The sequence below is a fragment of the Peromyscus maniculatus genome, chromosome 8, assembly GCF_049852395.1.
Source record: "Peromyscus maniculatus bairdii isolate BWxNUB_F1_BW_parent chromosome 8, HU_Pman_BW_mat_3.1, whole genome shotgun sequence".
NCBI lineage: Eukaryota > Metazoa > Chordata > Mammalia > Rodentia > Cricetidae > Peromyscus > Peromyscus maniculatus.
In genome coordinates, this window is record NC_134859.1 from 56,288,985 (window position 1) to 56,312,366 (window position 23,382).

The 23,382-nt window shown below is 43.7% G+C and overlaps 1 protein-coding gene across 4 annotated transcripts in view; it reads right to left on the reverse strand.

Annotated features, from left to right (window-relative positions):
- Positions 1–23,382, reverse strand: part of LOC102920420 (NACHT, LRR and PYD domains-containing protein 1a-like) — a 140,992-nt gene that overhangs the window by 100,720 nt on the left and 16,890 nt on the right. For 2 of the 4 annotated variants that reach the window (XM_076542804.1, XM_076542803.1), the window contains 6 exons: positions 12,221–13,883; positions 7,781–7,951; positions 6,789–6,959; positions 4,236–4,325; positions 2,109–2,200; positions 655–787 (listed from right to left, as the gene is read on the reverse strand). The exons of the other annotated variants lie outside the window; for them this stretch is intronic. In XM_076542804.1, coding sequence (XP_076398919.1) covers positions 655–787; positions 2,109–2,200; positions 4,236–4,325; positions 6,789–6,959; positions 7,781–7,951; positions 12,221–13,883 — 2,320 coding nt within the window. The remainder of the gene's footprint in view (positions 1–654; positions 788–2,108; positions 2,201–4,235; positions 4,326–6,788; positions 6,960–7,780; positions 7,952–12,220; positions 13,884–23,382) is intronic. 4 annotated transcript variants of the gene reach the window in all.

A 23,382-nucleotide genomic window follows, 5' to 3' on the forward strand; every position in this document is an offset into this window, starting at 1 on the left:
CCTGACTAAGTCACTTAACCCCCAAATCTGTTTCCTCATCTGTACACAGGGTAATGACAGCACCATCTTACAGACTTGTGAGTACTGAGCGATCTAGAGCAAACCTACAGGTAACACACACCTAGAGCAGTTAGCTATGCCTGTGATGATGATGAGGGTGATGAAATAGATCTCTCTCTCTCTCTCTCTCTCTCTCTCTCTCTCTCTCTCTCTCAACTATGAGGTAGGCATAGTGAGATATTTAAATGTGGGTAAATGTTATGAAAGGTGAAGTTCTGTCTTAACTTTGGGGAGGCATAGCAAAATGTTTGTGTGTGAAGACACCTGTTGTCCTGGACTCACAATACTGTGACAGTGGTGACAAAGAAGGAATGTGAGTAGTTGAACAAACTTGGAAAAATGGTTGCTGAAGGTGAATAATTGGACAGGGAAAATCTTATGTTCTCCAGTTTTGTAAATGTTTGAAAATTTTATGAAAAACACACCCCCCATTTTTAAAACAGCCCCCACTTCTTATTCCAGTCCTTGCCTTGCCTCTTGGGTTGGTGATGGGGGGAGAAAACACAGTAGAGACTAGGTGGGTGCTATCTGTGGGGATCCATTGTGGAAAGTGTGCTGGGGAAAGTCAGCCTTTGCCAGGCAGAGCTCACTCACCGGTACAGGTTCCTCTCACTGTCAACCACCTCAGTAGTCACAGGTCCTGTAGGGCCCCAGAAGTCATCTTCAGTCCTCAGTGGTTCCAGGTGCTTGTCTCTTGGGGAGTCAGGAGCAGAAGTATGGAAGGACTCTGGAGGTGTAAATTGTGCGTACCACTACTCTGGAAGAGGCTAGGAAGTGGTCACTCTATGTCTCTTCAGCCCTCCTTAGTACTGGCCCAAGGTTGAACTCTGTTTCGAGGTTGGCCAACCTATGTTTTACCTATGTAGTGTGTCTACAGACTTTATTTTTTATTGCTGTTTCTGAGTTTACCTGTATTCTATGTACGTATGTATGTATGTATGTATGTATGTATGTATCTATCTATCTATCTATCTATCTACCTACACACTACATACATACATACATATGTACACACACACACACATACACACACATATAGTGTTTTGTATTGTTTTCTTACAACTGCTTGCCTTCTGAGTAACTCTACCACTCCAATATCTGCTCCCAACCCAGTTCTTGTGTTTCATTTCCTATTGGTCCAGAAGTGTTGATTTTCCTAACATGTCTTCAGTGGGTAGGTTGTGAAAAGAACCTTAATGAAAAGATGAATGAGCATGGATGGAGGTGAGTCCCAGGCCATAGCAGCTCAGAATGAGACAGGGAGCCCTGGTACAGAGCCTGATGCCAGCCAGAGATTGATAGAGGGGCATCGCCAGCCCCCAAGGCTGGGAGAGAAGGAAGCAGTCCTCCCTCTGTGTTCTAGTTGAGGAAGATCTTTAAAGGGGTGGGGCTCTTTGTGCAGAACTGTCCTGGTCCATGTCAGAGACGGGGGATAGAAATGAGTTCCAGCACACCTGAGATCATGTCTTCTCTATGTGACAGGGATGTTGCACCCATGAAATCTCAACAATATTGCAGCCTCTATAAGATCTGCACAATGACAACACTAGTTGTAATGCTATGTGGATGGAGGAAATCTCACAAGGTCCCAGTCACAGATAACAGCTGCTAGAGAGGAATAAAATCAGTCCTCCTCAGAAAGAACTCCATAATAGGTTATCCAATCCCAAATGGTCAGCCTTAAAGATGCATACTTGACCAACTCCAAATGGGGTCATCAGGTTGTATTAATATATACATATGCACACATATATGTATTCACACATATATTTAACAATAATACTTAAGAAGAATTTATGAATTAGAGAGAGAGAAAGAGAGAGAGAGAGAGAGAGAGAGAGAGAGAGAGAGAGAGAGAGAGGTTGTAGGTGGGTCACAGGAAGACAGGTGGGCAGATAGAGGGGTAGAAATGATCTAAATGCAGTACCCATATTTATGTTTAAAATTCTAAAACAAAAGCAAAATAAATTTAAAAAAATGATGACTTCCCTCATAGATTCCCCTTCATTTAATATTCATGATGCCTCAGGCCTGAACCCATCACATACCTGCCTGTAGTATCTGCCATTTAAATGAGTTCGGATTATCATCCATTTCTTCTCTATCCATGTTCTTAGTAGGATCCATCACACGTGGATTCCTAAACACAAACAAGTCCTTTTCCTCAGATGTCAGGAAAAACCAGGGAAATTGGGTTCTGTACACAATATTCCCATAAAAAATCTAAGTCATTGAAGTTGAACTCAGTCCTGGGCTTCTTCTCAGAGCTGTATCTCGAAGAATGCTCCAATCCTAATGGGTATCCATATCCCAGAACTGGGATCATCTCAACCCTTCCTTTGCTCGAGTTTGAATGTGTATCTCAATGTTCATACATTGGTAAGTTAATCCCCAAAGCTGCAGTGCTGATGGGATGTAGGATAAGACACTTTGAGATCATGAGTGCTCTGCTTTAACAAAGGAGTTAATGTCATCATCACAGGAATAGATTCCTGTGGCCTGACAGGACTTGTCACTAAAGCCACCTTGGCCTCTCACTCTCAGCCTTCCCAATTGCACTGTTAGATGGAACAGGAAGAAAGGCTCTTCTAGATGCAGGGTCTATGCCCTTACCCTTCCCTGTATCCAGAACTGCAAGAAATAATCTATGTTCTTTATGTTAAGTGTCCAGTGTCAGACATTGAGTTATAGCTGCACAAAACAAACTAATAATCACTCACCCTGAATGCCAATCACCTAGATAGTACCACCAAAAATATCTCTCCTTTCTGTTCTCTATTCTCCCCCTCCACACTCCATCCTTGTCCTAGGATGGAGTGAGGAGTGTTTTGAACTACTGCAGCATCCTCTGACAGGTATCTCTGCTTCTGATCTGGTCCCTGCTAGCTTATTTTCTACATAGCAGATGACCATAAAAAGTGGGTGGAGATTCTCCTTCATGGCTGAGGCACTGGAATGCTCTTCATTTCCTCTGGGGAGAAACAGAAGCTTCTTAGCATGGTTCATAGTTCTTGCTGTGGCCCCTGTTCCTCTGACCTCTAGACCAGTGGCTCTGAAATCACTGTGTTAAAATGTCACCTGGACAGCCCGCTAAATCAGAGAGTTCACTAAAGGAAGCTGCCTCACTGGAGATTCTGAGTCAGCAGGAATGGAATGGGGCCTGAGAACCTGCATTTCTGTGGAGCTTCCAGATGACAGTGAGGTAGAGCAGATGGTCCCACACATGGTTTCCTGCCCCTCAATGAGCTGCTCTCTCTGCTCCCTTACAATCTCTATGTCTGCCTGGAATTTTCTTCTTCTAGGCTCATCCTTCATTTCCAATCTTTGAGAATTCACCTCAGCTCACCTCAGCTTTGGATGAGTTCAGAGAGTCCAACACTGTAATAATATGGTTCCCAGTTATAATTATGTGACTGTGGGAGAACAAGTGTCTCCTCCCTGCTGGACTGAGAGAGCAAATGTTGGGCCGTGCCTGTCTTGCTCACTGATGTGCACTCAGATCTTAAAATAGTGTATGATGCACAGTAGGTCTGCAGGAATGTCTGTTCAATGAGTGGCTGACCCTCCTAAGTCTTTAGTACACCCTCCATTCAAGTGTGTCACAACAGCTAGGAACTTGAGAACAGATGGAATTCATGGTCATGAACTGAACTGTGCCAAAGTGGGAGAACATGGGGCTTCTGGAGTGGAAGATGACTTTCCTGTCCTGTGACTTCTCCATCATACAGTGTGTGTGTACATGTGTCTGAATATTGGAGTGGAGACATTGTTACACATTGTGGTTTTTTTCCCCTAAGTGTCTTTTTGTCTGTGTCTTTCTCTCCTAGTTTTGGTGACTGTTTTCATTGTCTAGTGGTCTGGGTTCACTGTTGTCTACTCTTATCTACTCTTATCACACTTACTGTGCCAGAGGACTTGCCACTAACTAAGCTTTTCATATTATTTTTCCCAGTTGAAGAAATTAAGAAGGTATACTATATAATTTTATTTTTTAACTTATACAACCATAACACACACACACACCCCTACCTCACTTTGATTGGTGTGGTTCCTGGTTTCTTCTTGGCTCTGCTTTTTCTTTCTCATCACCCCAGGACCCTGTTCCCACCTCTCAGCTCATCAGAATCCACATAGGTGCTGGGTTGACCTGTAGGAGTTCTGTGCCCACACCTTACCATATGCTGGAGAAGAACAGCCGTGGATTCTTTGCCTCCAGAGTCCTGAGCTCCATCATCACCTGGTCACTGAGAGGGGCCTGGTCCAGGCTGTAAGCACAAGAGGGGGCTGTTTCTTCTGGGATCCACCACAGGACCATGAGGCCTCAGGGTCCAGGATCCTGGACTCCGTTGTCTGTAGATGGAGCCAGTGAGGAGCCTTATTAAGGCTTATTCAGGATTCAAAACCAGGATAAAGGATGGAGAGTAGCAGATTGCATGGAGGGAGAAGTGTCCATGACACAGTCTCCATGCGGCTGGGTCAGTGTGCAGGGAGATCTGAATTTAGAATGAGGTTCGTTGGAACTTTCCAGAATGAAACGCAGGTCTTGCCCTTTATACCCATGCCCCACAGTTCAGTCATTGGAAATAGACTGTCACAGGAAAGGTAACAAGAGGGGATGCTGGTTGGCAAAGGGCCACACAGTATCCTTCAGGATTTTCAGTGACTGGAAATCATGGTCATATCTCCAAAGGGAATCTGGGTAGCTCTTCAAAGTAAACACATAGTGCTGGGATCATGGGTATTCTCCTTGAGGGAAAGAGACTTGGTTCCATTCTAACCTCCCTCCACGTTCCCTCTGGTGTTAAGGGAGGAAGCCTTGTTCTTACACAGCAGCCACTACCTGAGGTCTGCTGGTCCCATTCTTGTGATCCTCAAGTTCCAGCATTTCTGGGGTTAGGGTAGTGACCTTCCCTGGGTTTCCACATCCTCAGTCCATAACCGTAGCTATATCACTCCCATCTGCCTATTGTGAGGCACAGACAAGGATGGAGGGGAAAGGGTCCTGCACCTGTGAGAGGTTAAGCAATGTCAGGTGCAGCAGACGCCAGCTCTGAACAGGCTCTTCAGCCTGTGAGAAACAGTCATGGATTAAAGCAGGCTGGGGAACAAAGGTGCCAAGCAGCTGGGCCAGTTTAAGCTCCCAGAGGGTGGAAAGAAAACTCTTCACTGCCCAACTGCTCCTGTGCATTCAAAATTGAACCAGAGAGCTACAGTGATAGATAAGTGGTTAAGAGCACAAACTGCTCTTCCAGAGGACCTGAGTTCAATTACCAGAACCCACATCAGGCAGCTCATATCCACCTGTAATTCCAGTTCTGGGAGATTTTGACTCCTCTGGTCTCTGAGGACACCTGCACGCTCATCTAACAATGCTTCTTAACCTGTGGGTTGCGACTTGTGTGTATGGAGGTGTCTAATGACCCTCTCACAGAGGTTGCCTATGGACATTGGAAATATTGACTCTTTATATTAAAATTCATAACAGTAGCAAAATTATAGTTATAAAGTAATGAAGAAATAATTTTATGGTTTTGGTTCACCAAAGCACGAGGAGCTGTATTAAAGTGTTACAGCATTAGGAAGGTTGAAACCACTGGCATATACATACACAAGATTAACATGATAATAACAATAACAACAACAATAATAGAGTTGAAGAAGAAGACTTGGCAGAGGGAAGTCTTGGGGAACAGGCCTGCTGGACTCCTGTTGCCTGAAAGAACCAGAAGACTTTGGGTACAGGGATTGGGAGCCTCTGTGGTTCTCTGAGCCCATGAAGGTCACTGGCCAGCAACCTCTGGGAAGTTCACTAGAAACTGGCTGTGGGCTTGTGCTGGGGAGATGGAGGGACAGGAGAGGGAGAAGCTCAGAGACAGCATGAAGGGGCTGTGTGGAGGACCAGGGTCTCTAGTTTGGAGGCTCCTGAGCGTGTGTGAAACTCTAGTGCAGGGGGAATGTCACCATTTCTGGTACAGAGGACTGTCTCAGGCTGCTGTAGTGAACCTGGTGACTCTCCAGGGCTCCAGCCTCTTTCTATTCCAGAGCTTTCCCCAACCCCGCTTCTGTTTGGGCCCTGGTCTCAGCTTGGGCCAAATCAAGTACTACTTCTCCTTCAGGCCTCAGAAAACTCTCCTGAGCCATTCAATGAAGTCCCATCTCTCACAGCATGACATTCTCACAATACTGTTGACTCCATGGCATTCAGAAGAGCTTGTCAATACAGAGTCATGTGTTGGTGTTTGATCTATGTCTGTCTCTTTCCACATAGCTTCAGGAGGACAGAGCCATGTGCGTTTGTAATTTTATCCCTAGGGTCTGGGTTAACCTGACATGAATACATACATGCATGGATTCATGAATGAATAAATGGTATTGTCCTAGAGTAAGGCAAACCTGGGCGTCTTTCAAGATATACAGCCTTGCTAATACATGTGATTCCACTCTGTCCAGATATCTACCTGCTATTATCTTTGTTTTTATAAATGTACATTCTATGTCATTACAATCTATGGGGTGGGTATGACATTCTATTTAATAGACGAGGAAACTGAGTTTTAGAGAAGACAGTGACTTGCCTAAGTCCCAGAGTGTAAGTGGCGCAGCTGGTCAAGAGCCAGGCTGACTGTGCATTATCTGTCCCTTTTCTTTTCTATGTCTTGTCATGTAGTAATGCACCTGTGTCTCTTCCCTTACCTCCTGCTCAGAGGGAATCTCAGGTTTTTACTTACCACAGGCTGAAGAGGTTGCATTTCCGACTCCTTATCCCCTCACACAGCAGCCTCACACCAAGGTCACCCAGGTCATTCAGCTGCAGGTCTAGCACAAGCAGGCTAGTTCTAGCCTTGAGCACTGAGGCCAGGTCCACACAGTGTCTGAATGTGAGGCCACAGTTGACAAGCCTGCATGGGAGATGCTCACCATTAGCTTCTCCAGGCTCACTGCTCTTGGGAACTGAGCTCAGGTCTCCCTTTGTGAGCCCTTGTGTGCTGTGTTTGGCAGTGTTTAGCTCTCTGGAGTGACCTTTCTAGTCTGGGTGGATAATCCATGCTTCCCAAAGCTGAGCTGCAGGAGCAATGACTACAGGTTGGGGACCACTGCTCTGCTGTGGCTGACCATGGCAGAGCTCCACAAGGCCCAAGAAAGCTCACTGGTATATTTCAAGAATCATCTGAAGTGAAATTCATGAGCCATAGAATAGGGCATGATCTAACTTGGCATGTAAAATCTTGATAAAGATAGAGTCCATAGACACAGAGTAGATGTGGGGAGCGGGAGGAGGGATGAAAGGGGGATTTGTGGTTGGTATGTAAAATGAATAAAAAATAATAATAAAAAACAGAGTAGAAGGCTGGTGACAAGGGCAGAGAGTAGGAGGAAACAGAGAGATGCCATTCCCTGGGCCTGGAGCTTTCTCCCCTTGGGCTTCCCTTTGTCTCTGTGTTCTTCAGCTCTCCTAGGCCCTTTCATAGAAAGTTTGCTCCACTGAAGACCTCAAGGGCCTGTTTATAGTGGGGTTCGTTGCTGAAAGTCAGTATCTCATGATTCCCCCAAAACATAATCCCATTTGTTTATCATAGGCAATCTGGCATCTGTTACAGGTGTGGTCAAGACAGTTTGATAAATATCTGATGAATATGAACCCTCGCCCTAAACTCAGGTTTTGCATTTTGTCTCCATTCCGTCCATCCCTGCTTCAGGGGAGAACCGAGACCAAACTCACCACAATCTCCTAATATGACATCCACGGCCTCTCAGGATCTTACAAAGTCTACACAGTGCAAAGAGGCTCACTGGATTTCCACTTAGGTCCAGCTCCTCCAGGCTTCCTGTGAACTCAAGAGTGGAGCAGAGAATCTTCCAACTGGTATGTGTGATAGGGTTCCACGTGGACCTGAAGGAGAGAGATATGGGGGGAGGTAATGAGGGATGTAACTTGTGTGTGCATGGTCTGAGGCACACATCCTCACACAGCACATTAGGTTTCTGTTATCCTGAGTACCAGACTTCAATATGCCATCTCCAAGATTCACCAGCTTCTACATGCTCCTTTGCTCCAACATCTGGATCCTCTCCTCTGGGTGGTTCCTCATCTACATCCTTATCATAGCATGTTGTATGTCTGTTTCTGACTATTCTAGGTGTCCCACAGGGTATGAACTGGTAGCTGGCATCTTTTATTTTTAATCTATCGTACTAAGCACAGGGTCTGGCACAAATGAGGTCCTTGTTAACTCAGACAGTCTTCTTCCTTTTGATGTGACTACAACCGCTTTCATTTGGAACAGAACTCTAGAGTCTCATGAAGGAAAATTGGGAAGGGAACTCAGCAGAGATGGCTGAACATGACTGTGATGGGATGCTGGACATGATTATAAACACTACAGATGTGCTGTTTTACATGGTCCCTACCTCTCTACAAGAATAGAAGAGTGCAGAGAAGGGAGGGGGGGTAGGGGAAAGAGGTCAGCTCAGAGTGGTAGTGCATTCTTTCAATGTGAAAAACAAAGCATATGAAGTCAGGAAATAGTTAGTTCTAGGCCAGCCTAAGCTACAAACTGCAGAGCCTAGGAGCAGCTCCAAGCCTGGCCTGTGCAAACATTCTATCCCAAACACTACAAGCAGAACAAAATAACAAACTCGAAAAAACACAAAAACCCCAGAAACACTGACGAAAAGTAGCCAACTTTAACCATAACAAAAATTATATGATATTTCATTCCAATTGTACAAGACCAAAGAAATGTCAAGGAAACCAAATACTAAACTTTGAAGGATGGTGCTTTTTTAAAGGCTTTATTTATTCTTTTCTTTATGTGCACACTTGTATTCCTCCCTGTCTGTGTGCATTCTTTACATGCAGAAACCTGCAGAGGACAGAATGAGGGTCTTGGATCCTCTGAGACTACTGTTTTTTCCTTTTCCTTTTTCTTTTTTTTCTAGTTTTTTTCATTTTTTATTAAGAAATTTTCTTCTCACTCCACATACTATCCACAGATCCTCCCTCCTCCCTCATCCCACCCCAGCCCTCTTTCCCAAGCCACGCCTCATCCCCACATCCCCCAAATTGAGGTCTCCCATGGGGAGTCAGCAGAGCCCAGCACACTCAGTCTAGGCAGGTCCAAGCCACTTCCCACTCCACCAAGGCTGTGCAAGGTGTCACACCACAGGCACCGGATTCCAGAAGCCTGCCCATAGACCAGGGCTCTGGGACTATTGTTAAAGGTGGTTATGAGCCATCTGTTGTGGGTGCTAGGAATGGATCTACATTCTCTACAAGACCAGCAAGTGATCTTAAACATGGAACCACTCTCCCAGCTCTTAAAAGATGACAGTTTTGTTGCATGTTAGTATTTGCATTGACTGAATGGGGAACTTCAGAATGTATTACTCAAAGTCAAGAGGTGCCATTAGGAGCCCCACACAGAAATTGTTCACCTTGCCATCTTTGATGCCTTAATTCCCTGGGCTGGTCCTCTCCGTTCCCTTAGCTTGGCCAGGTTCCACCTCTCAAGTGTTTCCCTTCTGAGCAATGGCCTCTTGCTTATCTCCTTATCTTGTCTGGCTGTCTTTTCCTCTCAAGTTCACTTTCTCACTAGCGGCTGAAGCCTCTTCCTCACCTATGTGTTTGTCCTAGGCTCCTAAGGACATGGTCCTTTTGCAAGCAGGATGGTGTAGGGAGCCGCCATTCTAAGATGGCGCTGGCTTCCTGGTAGCCTAGCTGTAAACAACTCCATATTTGGCTATGATGCACGAGTATGGTAATTGGCCTTATGTCCTCAGCCTATCCCGTGGCTCCCCGTGTTTGCATTCTGGCGGGACCCAATCACAGTACGGCACGTTTGCCTGAGTCCCTATATAAGCAGCTGCAGTTTAGTCCTCGGGGCCCCTCACCTCCCGCTCTCCCTTAACCAAGAGGTGCTCCAATAAAGTGTGTTCTGAGAAGGATCCTCGCATGGTGGTCGTTCTTCCTCGCTGGCCGAGGAGCGCGCCGCAGGATGGTGTTCCTGGTTTCTCTTGCCTTATCTGACCTGTCTTTGTACCTAGTTAGAATTCTCCTGAAGGTCCACACCAGACCCCTTCTACTTGAAACATTAGTATCAAAGTCATCCAAGGCTCACTTGCATATAACCATAGACACTTAGTAACAACCTTAAATGGCTAAGAACAGAAAAATGGTCCAAATGGCCAAGATATTCTCCATAGGGAATATTGTAATGCCATTCAGAATGTTAACTAGACTTTTAGTAACCAGAGAAGATGGTCTAAATTCATTAAGAATATAACCATGAGTATAAGATACTATATGGCTCAGTTATACTATATAAAAGTATATAGAAAAAAGATTAAGAGGTATACTCCAATTCTTTACTTCATGCATTGTACAAAATCTTAGGTTCCTAACCATGGTGTTTTGAATGAGATGTGATCAAGAGTCATGGGCATTTGAATGCTTTGTCCTCAATTGGTGGGACTATTTAAGAAAGCTTCGAGGTATGGCTTTGTGTAAGGAAATATGTTACAGGGGGAAGGATTTAAGTTTCAAAGTCTAGAGCCATTTCTCACATACCCCTTCTGCCTCCTGATGGTGGTTCAAGAATGATCCCTCAGCTGGGGCTCCAGTCACATACTTTCCCTCTGCCAGGATGAACCCTGACTCTTCTGGAGCCATAAACCCAAGTAAACTCTTCTATAAGTTGCCTTGGCCATGGTGTTTTATCACAGCAACAGAAAATTAACCAAACACTAGGCAATCTCTCTATCAATGAGTTCCATCCTCAGCTCTTAATATTTTGAGACAGTGTCACACTATGTAGCCCAGGCTGGACTGGGACTACTGGTCTTCTTGCCTCAGCTTTCTGAGTTTGGGATGACAGGTGTGCATGACCAAGCTCAGTTAACCCAAATTTTAATGCTGTCCTGTCTGATAAATGGAATTCTGGAGGATACTAATTTAGTTGGTTAGATAATTGGTATATCTTACTCTTCTACAACAAGTATGTTTTTAATTAGGTCCTACTAGTCATATAAAATGAGTCATTGAGACAACTTCTCATATGTGTGTAACACAGTTTGATCACGACTGTGCTCTCACCGGTTTTCTCTCTACTCTTCATCCCTTTCCTGTTCTCTAACAGTTGCTCCACTACTTTTAAGTCATTTACTTTTCATGTGGGCTTTTGTTGTGTTGTTCAGATTGGTGTCAAAGCCAGAACTCTAGAAATCTTTCAGTTTTAGCCACCAGAATGATGGGATTTCAAATGTATGCTGGCCAAGCCCAGCTCAGCTTATCTGGGGAAAAAGCTTCAATGTGTAGAAACAGAAGACTCAAAGAAAAAATATCTCTTCCTCTGAGAATCTCTCCCTTTCTGGTCCACTTGAATGAGCATTCCCTTCCCTGATACCGGGTGTGTGCCTGATCATTGCAAAAGTCACACTCTATGTAATTAGTGTACTTGACTGCCTTAGCTCCACTTTTTGACGTTCTCGTGGAAGCAACTGTATTTTTCCTCCTGTAATTGATTGGTAGGGCCTGCCATGAAATGAGTGCTTAATGAATATTGATGGTGTGCATCATCTAGAGGGGCGAGAGACACTTCCTGGTACTGAGTCACCAATACAGCACAGTGGAAGGAGAAGTGTACCTTGCTACTGGGATTGGCAAGAAATTAGGACGGCTTCAGGCTGAGTCCCAGGGTCAGACTGCCTTCATTGACACAAGCTGGGTAGTGGAAACATAGTAATTCTCATACATATGAATCTGAGGTGATGAGGCAAGACCTCATGGTCAAGGCACAGTCATGGGCAAGGAGGATGATGCCTTCAGGAGCTGAATGAGCAGTTTCTCAGAGAGAAAGCATGGTAAGAGAGAGAGGATCAGTTACTGTGCACCATTTGAACCTTGTGAATGGTGAAGATAATTTGAATGAGAGAAGGTGGGTGATCCTCACTGAGGCATAGGGAGAGATAAAGGCTCATAGCACCAACATACAGTCAGGCACACATAGGCAAATAGAGAAAGGTGGTCAGATTCAGCAGTTAGATGTCACTGGTGACCTGTATCCTGCTGCCCTGGAACCAGCTAAGAGTGCTGCTGGTGCTCAGAATATGTGTGCTCATGGGATCCACAGGGGGAGAGAGAGGGCTGTGTCTGGATACTCACAGAACCATCCTAGGGATTACCAGAATTCGTCCCTGATATTCATTCCAATTCAGCTGAAGCCTCTTCACATGGTGGCAGTACTTAATGCAGAAAGTGACCACCATGAGCTCCATGTCTGTCTGGACCACCAAGTGCTTCACATTTGTCTGGAACCCTGGGTGTGTCATAAATGTCGTGTCACATGCCTTTTTTTCTTGAAGATTGTTCATTACCTGTGTCAGGAACTTTTCATTCTGAGTCTCATAAAAACAATGAAACAATCCCAGAGAATAGAGATTCTGGTGCTGGGGCAATGCCCTGGCTTTATCCAGTATTTCCCATAAGGTGTGCAGACGCAAATGGGTAGTTAAGATCTTCCTCATTTTGTTTACCCCTTGTTTACCCAAAAGGCCAAACAGGAAGCGTATGGTGGGTGCCTCAAACAGGTCTTGCGTTCCATACACTTCTATCAGTGTTTCCACAATTCTGTAGATTTCCATACCACCATGTTTCTCCTCATTATTCCCCAAGATGCAGGACATTGCTGCAAAGAACTCCTGGAGACACAAGTGGGCAAAGCTGTAGTTCTGAGAGCTGGGCTGCTTTTGAAGGATACCCATCTTCAGGAAAAGGGCAATGACATCCTTAGATAACCCTTGCTCACAGAGATCTCTCTTACTGAACAGAGTCCTTCTTCTGCAGATCCCCTCAGCAGCCAGTGAGCAGAGTCCTCTGAGCTGTGTCCCCAGCGCATGCTCTGGAAGTGTCTGGGAAAGGTATTTCAGGCAGAGGGCTGTAGTTGTCTGTGAGGACAGTGAGAGATCTCTTTCCTGCTCCATCTGCTGCTTCAGGCAAGTGCAGACCAGCCAGGATACCCAGGGCACCAGACACAGTGTTGAGAGCACTGGGTTTGAGTCAACCAAGATAAAAGCTTTAATTGCTTCTCTTTGCTTTGTGAAATATTTGTAGATATATTCCTTCCGTCCAGACTCAGAGAAACCCAGGACTTCCACCCAACGTGGCTGCCCCAAGGAAGGAATAAACTTCTGGAGAGCTGTGGTCCGAGCTGTGAGCAACAAGGAAGCCCCAGGAAGTATGGATTTCCCCAGCAAACTGCCCAGCAGTCTGTGCACAGGCTGTGGGTGGTTCCAGTGCAGACAGAGCTCAGGATTCTGCTCCTCCAAGACCCATGCTGGCTCATCTATGCCATCCAGGATGAAGAGCAGCTTTTCAGGCTGAGACAGGATCTTCTTGAAGGGAGCTGCAGGCACAGCCTGGTCTTTTGCTATGAGCTCAGCCAGACTCAGCTGTTTGTACTGAGCTAGCTCTCTGCAGCTGAGGTAGAAGACATGCTGGAAGTGATCCGTGTAGAGCTGGCCTTCCTCCCATGCTCTCCTCACCTGCCTGGCCAGCGTTGACTTCCCAATTCCAGCAGCCCCCTCTAATACGACTACTTGAGGCTCTTCCTGCATATCTCGGCTTGGATGAAATAAATCTTGGATCTCAATCAGATGTCCTCTCTCCTCTGCTACACATTGATGCCAGCTTTCCCTGACCAAGGTTTCCCGGCCTCTTGGGCAAGATTTTTGTAGAAGTAGTAGCTGTGTGAAATTTTGGAGCAAACCCTCTGTTTCCAAGGACTCTATTTGGTAAAGATTCTCTCTTCCTTCACTCTGATGTTCTTCTGAAATGAATCATAAATAAAGGAGATAAAGATGGAGCATAGGTGTACATAGCAGTTTATTCTTTCATTCCTTTCTTTCCTCCTTCTTTTCATTCTTCAATAATTGGATAAGCTTAGGATCTGTCTAAGCTGTACAACAGACTGCCTGTGGGCACTGGGTCATTCTGAACAGTGCAGTGCAAAAAATGTGAGCTTTAGAATGTAGAAGATTGTAGTTCAAGTATTCACTTGACGTATAATAATGCTGTGTGACCTTCATCTACACACCAGATACTTATCAATGTCTTACTCTGTGCCAGAGCTGCTTTTGGGGCTGCGAATAAAGGGCGAGTTCACAGACACAGCTATGTCTCTGTTCAGTCTATGTTATGATCCAGTAGCTCCACTGAACTCAGTTTTCCCATCTGTAATTTGGGGGCTGTGGTCTATCCTTGTAGGAGGCCATGGAGTACTGTGAGATTACAGAGAATGGAGTCAATGTCTGCTCCTGACAGATCACATTGGCTCCTACCTTGGCAGTCCTGACAACATCATTTTATAAGCCCTGGGATTCTTTGTCTTTTGGGATGGTCTTGGGATGCCTTAGAGTTTATGTTCAGGACATGTACTTGTTCCTGACCCTAGGACTGGCAATCCCCGGCTTATTTTGTACTGCCTTCCAGATCATTGGTAACAACAAGCCTTGTTTGTGGCATTGTTTGGATGCCTTTTGTCCTCTCTGAAACTCATATAGAAAGTAGTTGCCAGTGTAGCAGCATGGGGACAATGGTCTAGTGTGAATGTCCCCTTGGGGGACATGGGCGCAGGTCCCTTATTAATTGATCAATACTCTTCCTTTAGGAATGGATGGGCAATCTTTGGGGGGTAGGAGTTCCCTTTCTCTCTTGAAGGTACCTGCTTGCCAGTATGTTTTTTTCTTAAGCAGAGCAGTCATAGTCTCTACTTGAGCTTCCCGACTCTAGAACTATAATTTAATATACATATCTAAACAAACATACAACAGAAATAAAAAATCACTGGGTATGATTGTGTAGTCCTGTAATTCATCACTCAGAAGACAGAAGCAGGAGAATCTGGAGCTCAGAGTCAGCTTTTCCATATGGTGAGTTTGGAAACTTCCTAAGCTATAATTGTGGTGGTATTGTGTTCCCCAAGATATTGTGTACCCTAATAAACTTATCTGGGGTCAGAGAACAGAACAGCCACTAGCTACAGAGGCCAGAAAATGGTGGCACACACGCCTTTAATCCTAGCATTCCAGAGGCAAAAATCTGTCTGGATCTCTGAGTTCAAGGCCACATTGGAAATAGCCAGGCTTGTTGACACACCCTTTTAATCCCAAGAAGTGAGTCTTTAATCCCAGGAAGTGATGGTAGAAAGCAAAAAGTTTTATAAAGCATGAGGACCATGAACTAGGCTGGTTAAGCTTTTAGGCTTTTGAGCAGCACAGTTCAGCTGAGACCCAATCTGGATGAGGACTCAGAGGCATCCAGTCTGAGGAAACAGGACCAGCTGAGGAATTGGCGAGGTGAGGTGGCTGTGACTTGTTCTGCTTCTCTGATCATCCAGCATTCACCCCAATACCCAGCTCCAGGTTTGTTTTTATTAATAAGACCATTTATGATTCATGCTACATATAATCATCAGTCAATCCAATCAATCAATCAGTCAGTCAATCAATCAAACAACAAGAATAACAAAAGTTTCCCAGTCTCTCTTTCCTGTCCTGCCAATGGAAAACACAGGAACACACTTGCTCTTGATGTCACCTGTTCCACCGTTCACCACAGCACACTTTGCTGGCTTTCTCCCTCCTTCCCTACTCCTTCTTCTAGCCAGTGCATCCAAGGTGTCTTCTCTCCAGTTTTGGACCTGACCACAAATCTCATCTCAGCATCTTCTTTGGAAGAAACCCAAGATAAGACAGATAGGACGATGCCCCATGGACCAGAATCCAAGTCCTCCCTCAGCACCTGATGGTTGACCAAACTATAAGGCAGCTGTCTGTCCTGTCCTGGCCAAAGTACTGAAGCAAATTTGGGGAGCTCACAGAGTGTACCATCAATTCACAGAATTAGCCATTTGAGTTTGGCTTCAGGGGACAACTTGCCTCTGAAAACAGGATCTATAGATCTGCTCTCATTGTCTTCTGTGGGAAAACTTCTAACATCTACTAAGTGCACCAGGTTGGCCACTCGTGTCTGTGACCAAGGTCTGCCTGGCTCAGGCCATGTCTGTCCCAGGTGTAAAGGGAGTTCTCAGTTCCTCCAAAGCCATGCTCTGAATGATCTTCCAGCTGGAATGTATCTGTTACCATGCACATATCTAAATCCTTTGCAGTTCTGTCACACTTCAGAAATCCCTGAGGCAGCAAGATGGTTCAGAAGTTAAAGAGCTCTCAGCAGAAGCATGTGGACTAGAATTTGGATCCCAGGGCCCCATGCACATGCTGTGTTTGCACTGTGACCCCTGTTACTTCAGGTTCAGTAAGCTGAGACAGGGGATTGTAGTGGGTAGCCATTCCAGCTTTGATCTGGAAGTTCAACCCCCATAGAGACTTCGGCAACTGTCACACCTACAATACGGGGCCAAGGGAGGCACCTGGAGACCCGAGATCTGGATGGGCCAGTGCTCTCTCTGTTCCGGGACCCTGAACGGTGGAGATGGACCAAGCAGAGCTCCAGAGAACACTGCTGGACTGAGATACAACTGCCCTAGTCCCCGCGACCTACCTATCCCTTAATTTGTAAGTTATACTATTAAATAAATCTCCTTTTAACTATGTGGATTGGCCTTAATAATTTCACCAATAGGGGATCCCCAGAGCAAGATCACTAACTAAACTTACTCCATTGATAAGCTCTAGATGTGGATGATGGGAGATTCTTCCTCAATGAATAAAGAGAGAGCAACTGAGGAAGATTCTAGACATCAATTTAGGTTGTCCACATACACACAGTGCAATTCCTAACATATGTATGCCCAACATATGCAAATATGCATACACATATGTATTCACAGCATACACATACATAAAATGAAAAGGCTAAGTAAAAATCTACAGGAAATAGATGGTAATGGGAAATATCCTACTAAGTAAAATAACCGATGCCTTGGGAGACAACTGCCACATTTTCTCTGTCATTTGTGAATCCTAGCTTGATATATTTAGATTTATATGTTTAATTTGTTTTTTAAAGTTTACTTTAAGTTAAATTTTGAGAATTTCCTGCATTCATTCTATATTTACATCATTTCCAGCCTTCTGTAACTTCTCTACTCCTCCAACCCTTCCTGTGTCTCCTCTTTCCCATTAAGTTCACCTTTTCTTCATTTTTTATATATACATGCATCAATACATACATTCTCTTGAGTCCGTTTAGTGCTGTTGTTATATGTTTAATGCTGATCACTTGGGATTGGATAACCTATGAGGGACTCATCTCTGGAGAACACTGAGTCTCTCTCTCTCATCAGCCATTAATTGCTTATAGCCTAGAGGTGGGGCCATGTGAGACTTATTTGGAGTGTCTCTAGAGATCAGGAAAGTATAATGAGCCCAATAGAGGGGTACAGTAAGGGATCTTAACTGGTGTGGGCAGAGAACACTTGTGATATGAAAATGGGGTTCAAGGTTGAAATGAGGATAAAGTTTCTGTGACAGGGGAGAGGCGTGGGTGGGATGGTAAACCAAAACTAGCAATGTTTGAAAGATCCTATGAACACACACTGCTTTGTTAGCTAGTCATATATATAACTTAAATAAATGTAGGCTAGTGAGCAATGGGTGCACTGTCCTTTCCTCAAAAGACATGAGTTACTAAAGGCAAATCCCAGTGCCAAGCATGGAGTACCTCTCTCAGAGTTACTAATCAGAGAGGATGCAGAGACTCTAAAAACAGCCAAGCCTGTTGCTGTTGCTCTTGGTGGTCTACCAGAACTACAGTTAAGACCCCATTGCTGAAGGCATAAAATACTTTTGTTACAGGACTTTGAGACTCCAAGTTGGAACAGTCGTGAAACTTCTTCCATCCTGGCTAGCTTTCATAGTACTAGGTGTTATGAGGCCAATGGGGGAGAAAACCCATCAATGCTATTACCTGGTGATGACCCTGAATGCTGCAGTAGTGACCTGCAGGACAAGACACTCTCACTGGTGCAACAGTTGCAGGAAGGTTACAGTGTAACCAATTGCCTTTTGATTACATTTAGAAATTTCTCTCTCTCTCTCTCTCTCTCTCTCTCTCTCTCTCTCTCTCTCTCCCTCTCCCTCTCCCTTTTGAGACAGGATTTCTCTGTGTAACAGCCCTGGGTGTCCTGGAATTCACTTTGCCAACCAGGCTGGCCTCAAACTCACAGATAACCACCTCCTTCTGCCTCCTGAGTGCTGGGATTAAAGGTGTGTACTACCACATCCAGCTGATTTGAGGTATTTCTGATTAATTTGAATTTCCAGGGAGGAAATTCACACCTGGTACTGTAAATGTGGTCTAAAGTCCATGGCTCAGGAGGTCCTAGGTCCTAGGGGAGGATCTATTGCTGTTGTTTTCCTAAATGGACATATTGTTATCTGCCTTCTGAATATTTATGTTTATTCCCATTGACTAATGTTTCTCTTAACCTTGTGCAAAGATTCTCTCTGCAGTGGGCAGCAACTAATTTAGAGACCCATGTTCAAAATGCTGATTAAGTGTCTGTTGTATGCTTGGCCTAAGTGGGATGTCTGAGTGGGGTCACCAAGGCTCTGGGAACATTTCAAAACCGGTGGCAGAAAGAATGAAAGGTCTAGAGAACAGGAAGGAATATGTCCCTGGAAATGTGTTTTTCTGGATGTTACTTTGGCTGTTGTGCTCATGAGTTCACTACAGCTATAGTTGTTTGTATATGACTTATGCAATCCCAACCCAACAAGTTCAGTCATTAGTCTATCAAGCAGCACTAATTAGATTAAGAGGTTTAAAAAACATCAACAAAACCATCATCATCATCAACAACAACAACTCAAAACAAAAGAAAACAAAATAAAGGGAGAGGACTTGAAATGGAAGCAGATGTGTTGGGAGGGTGTTCTGGCAGAGTGAGAAGAGAGGAGTTGGGAGTGAATACAATGAAGCTACAGTATATCAATATATGAACTTTTTAAACAAATAAATAAAACTTATGTCAGACCTGCACTCCTAGACACAGCACCCCTCCACTCTGCTCACAACACTTTTGCTTCCCAGGGATGCTGATCTCCTTCTAGACCCTCTGCCTCTCCATGGGACCCACCTGATCACCAGGAACATACTAAATTACAATGGTGGTGTGGAGACATAGATATTCTAACTGTATTCTCTGGAGCATTTCCCTCCCCAAATCCTGATAGCCCTTCCCAGGGACCATGACCTCCTCTTAGTACCTCTTCCTTCCCTTGGGACTCACTAGATCACAGGCCCTTCTCCAGCTTGAATCCTCTACCTCAGCTTATGGTACAGAGACACAGGTAAGCTACAGGTGTTCTGTGTGCTCCTGGCACAGCCACCCAAAAAACTCTCATCAACCCAATGCTGCTTACACTACATCCATCCTTCATGTTCATCTTGGTCCACACATCCTGTGCTTAGGTCCAGCCTGTTGAATCTGTCCTACCCTTCCATGACTACTTTTCCCAATCTCTAGACCTGACCCCAGCACAGGCTGATGAGATCCTCCTGCACCCTTCCTAACCCCAGGTTGAGGCAGGGTAGCACATCATATGTGTAAGCCCAGCCTGCTGTTTCCATATCAGAAACAGAAACAACAAAATATGGCCATATGCCCAGGTGTCATTGCAATAGCAAGATGAAAAATCAAGACAATGTTTGCCTCCTCTCAATTCAATAGTCTCATAGAAATGTTCTTCAGGGAGAATTACCCAGATGAACCCTAGGACCAAGAATTTAGTTGAACAATCATAACCTCAAAGAATTAGGAAGTTTAAAGAAGTCAGAAAAAAACTAGATCAATGAACTTAAAGAGAATAAACTCAAAAAGAGCAATTGCCTGGGTTTTGTGCAAGAGAACACTAACACAAGGCTGAATGAAACACAAAGATAATATAGAATTGGAAAACTGAATTCAACAAAGAGACAGAAATAGTGAAGAGAACTCAAGCTGAACTGAAGATGAAATTGAAAATCTCAAAAACCCAATTAGGAAATTCAAAGGAAGGCTTTAGCAGTAGAATGGATCAAGTAGAAGATAGAATACCAAGACTCAAAGATAAAGTAGATGAATTAGATCACATAAGCAAAGAGTATTCCAAAAATTTAAAAAATGGATGAACATGTAGGAACTATTGGATATCATGAAAAAACCAACTCTTCTATTATATGCACAGAAGAATGAGAACATGGTCAATGGATACACTGGATCTTCAACATGATCATTGAAGAAAACTTCCCCCATTTCAGGGGGGATAAACACACACAGATATAAGAATCATACAGAATACCAAATAGGAAGGACCAGAAAATAAACTTCCCATGACATATTATAGTTAGTGTGCTGAATACGCAGAACAAAGAGAGGGTAGTGAAAGCTAGATGAGAAAAAACAAAACAAAATCAACACAAGTCACATATAAAGGCAAACCCATCAGAACAACAGCTGATTGTTTCATGGAATTTTGAAAATCAGAGGTCCTAGAGCAATGTCTCCATGTTTTAGAAGCCATGGATGACAACCTTGACTCCCTGTTACAGTCAAAGGAGAAAGAAAAATTTCCATAATATAAACAGGCTAATAGAATTCATGTCTACCAAGCCAGTTCTGCAGTGAATACTGGAATGAATTCTTCTAATGAAGAGAGGAGCAAGCAGAGCTAAGAGACAATGGAAGGAAAACAAATAATCACTGAAACACAAATATGACTAAGAGCACAAAGGGCAAACAAAAACAAAATTACATAATCAACACTCACATACATGCTGTGGGATGGTCTGTATGTCAAATTGCTCTGATTGGTCAATAAATAAAACACTGGTTGGCCAGTGGCCAGGCAAGAAGTAGGTGGGACAAGGAGAGAGGAGAATTCTGGGAAGTGGAAGGCTGAGGCGGAGAGACACTGCAGCCACTGCCAGGAGAAGCAGCATGTAAAGACGCCGGTAAGCCACCAGCCACGTGGCAAGGTATAGAATTATAAAAATGGGTTAATTTAAGATAAAAGAACAGTTAGCAAGAAGCCTGCCACAGCCATACAGTTTGTAAGTGATATAAGCATCTGAGTGATTATTTTATAAGTGGATTGTGGGACTGCGGGGCTTGGGGAACCTGGAGAGAAGCCTTCCAGCAACACATACACACACTTTTCAACAGTAACTTTAAATATTAATGGCATATGCTCCCTAATAAAAGGAAGGATAAAAAGGATTAAAAACTGAATTCAGAATTATAGGAGCCAGAGAGGTCAAGGACACCCCAAGAACATGGCCCACAGTATCAACTAATCAGGCCTTATAGGAGCTCACAGAGACTGAAGTGACAATCAAAGACCCTGCATGGGTCTGAGCCAGGTGTTCTGCATATATGTTATGGTTCTGTATCTTGGTGTTCTTTTCAGATTCCTAATGGTGAGAGTGGGGGTTGTCTCTGACTCTTTTGCTTGCTCTTAAGATCCTGTTCCTCTTACTGGGTTGCCACACTCAGCTGTGGTATGAGGGCTTGTGCCTAGTATTATTGTAACTTGTTTTGTCATGTTTGGTTGATAACACCAGGAAGCCTGTTCTTTTCTGAAGAGAAACAGAGGAGGAGTCAATCTGTGGGAGAGAAAGGGGAGGGACTGAGAGGAGTGGAGGGAGGGAAAACTACTGCCAGGATTTGTAGTAAATAGAAAAATTCATAGAGATGAAGCTACTCATTAATAAATAATGAATAAGTCAAAGAAGAAATCAAGAAAGAAATAAGAAAAATTCTGTAACTGAAAAAGAAACAAACGAACAAAACAAACAGAACAAAACATCTGGGATGGGTGAAAAGCAGTACTATATGGGAGATTTATAAGTCCAATACCTAATTAAACATCAGAAGGAGAACAGATAAATGACTTACTCAAGAGACTCAAGAGTTTGAAAAAACAAGAACAAATCAACCAGAAATCCATTAGATGGAAAAAAAAAACAGGCAGAAGTTAATGAAATCGAAACAGGGAAAACAATAGAAAGAACCAATGAATCTAAGAGTCATTTCTTTAGAAGATAAAGAAGATTGACAGAACCTTTGGCTCACCTAACCAAGAGAAAAAGAGAGAGAGAAAGGACCCAATTGAACAGAATCAGAAATGAAAAGGGAAACATTACAACAGGCACCAAAGAAATTCAGAATGGTACAAGAAAATAATCTAAAAACCTGTACTCTACTGAGCCAGAAAATCTAAAAGAAATGGACAAAATTTGGGATTCATCCAAGCCTGAAAGTTAAACCAAGAAGAGATCAACAAACTAAACAGGCAAATAACAAACAAGGAGATTGAGACAGTAATAAAAGGCCTTCTGACCAAAATCAGCCAGGCAGAGATGGATTTATAGCAAAATTCTACCAGAAATTTCAAAGATCTACAACAACCCTTCTAAAGTTACTCAAAACAAACAAAAAAAAACCAACCCTCATAGAAACAGGAGAGCTTCTAAACTCCTTCAATGATTCCAGTTTAACTCTAATACCAAGCCCCCCCCCCACAACACATATAGACATACAATAAAAAACTTTTAAAAACTACATTCCAATTTCCCTGGCAAAGATTAAAAGATCCCTAATAAAATACTTGTAAACCTAATAAAATCATATATAAGAAAATCATGCATCATGATCAGTTTGGTTTTATACTGAGATGCAGTGATAGTTCAACAAACATATATAAACTAATTAAGATAAGAAATCATATAAATGGTCTTAAAGAAAAAAATTACACGATTATCTTAGATACAGAAAAATCCTTTGACAAAATCCATCATTCTTTTATGAGTAAAGTTGCAGAGAGAACAGGATCAGAGGACCCATACATCAACATAATGAATATTCTTTATAACTAACACACATTTATCAATCATATTATGAGCCATGCTTATCAGCATGGCAGGATATCCCTAAAGGTGCAATGGTGGCACATATGTTTTGGTGGTGACCAATAGCTGCTGTGGGATGTCCTGTATGTTGTGAATATATGTTGCTATGATTGTTTGATAAATAAAACCCCGATTGGCCAGTAGCCAGGCAGGAACTATAGGATAGGCGGGACAAACAGAAGAGAGGCTGGGAGGAGGAAGCTGGGGGAGATGCCAGCCTGGCATCCAAGGAGCGGCATGTAAAGGCAGCAGGTAAAGCCACGAAACACGCGGTGACATATAGATGAACAGAAATGGGTTAATTTAAGATAGAAGAACTAGATAACAAGAAGCCTGCCACAGCCATACAGTTTGTAAGCAATATAAGTCTCTGTGTCTTTCCTCGGTTGGGTCTAAGCAGCTGTGGGACTGGCAGG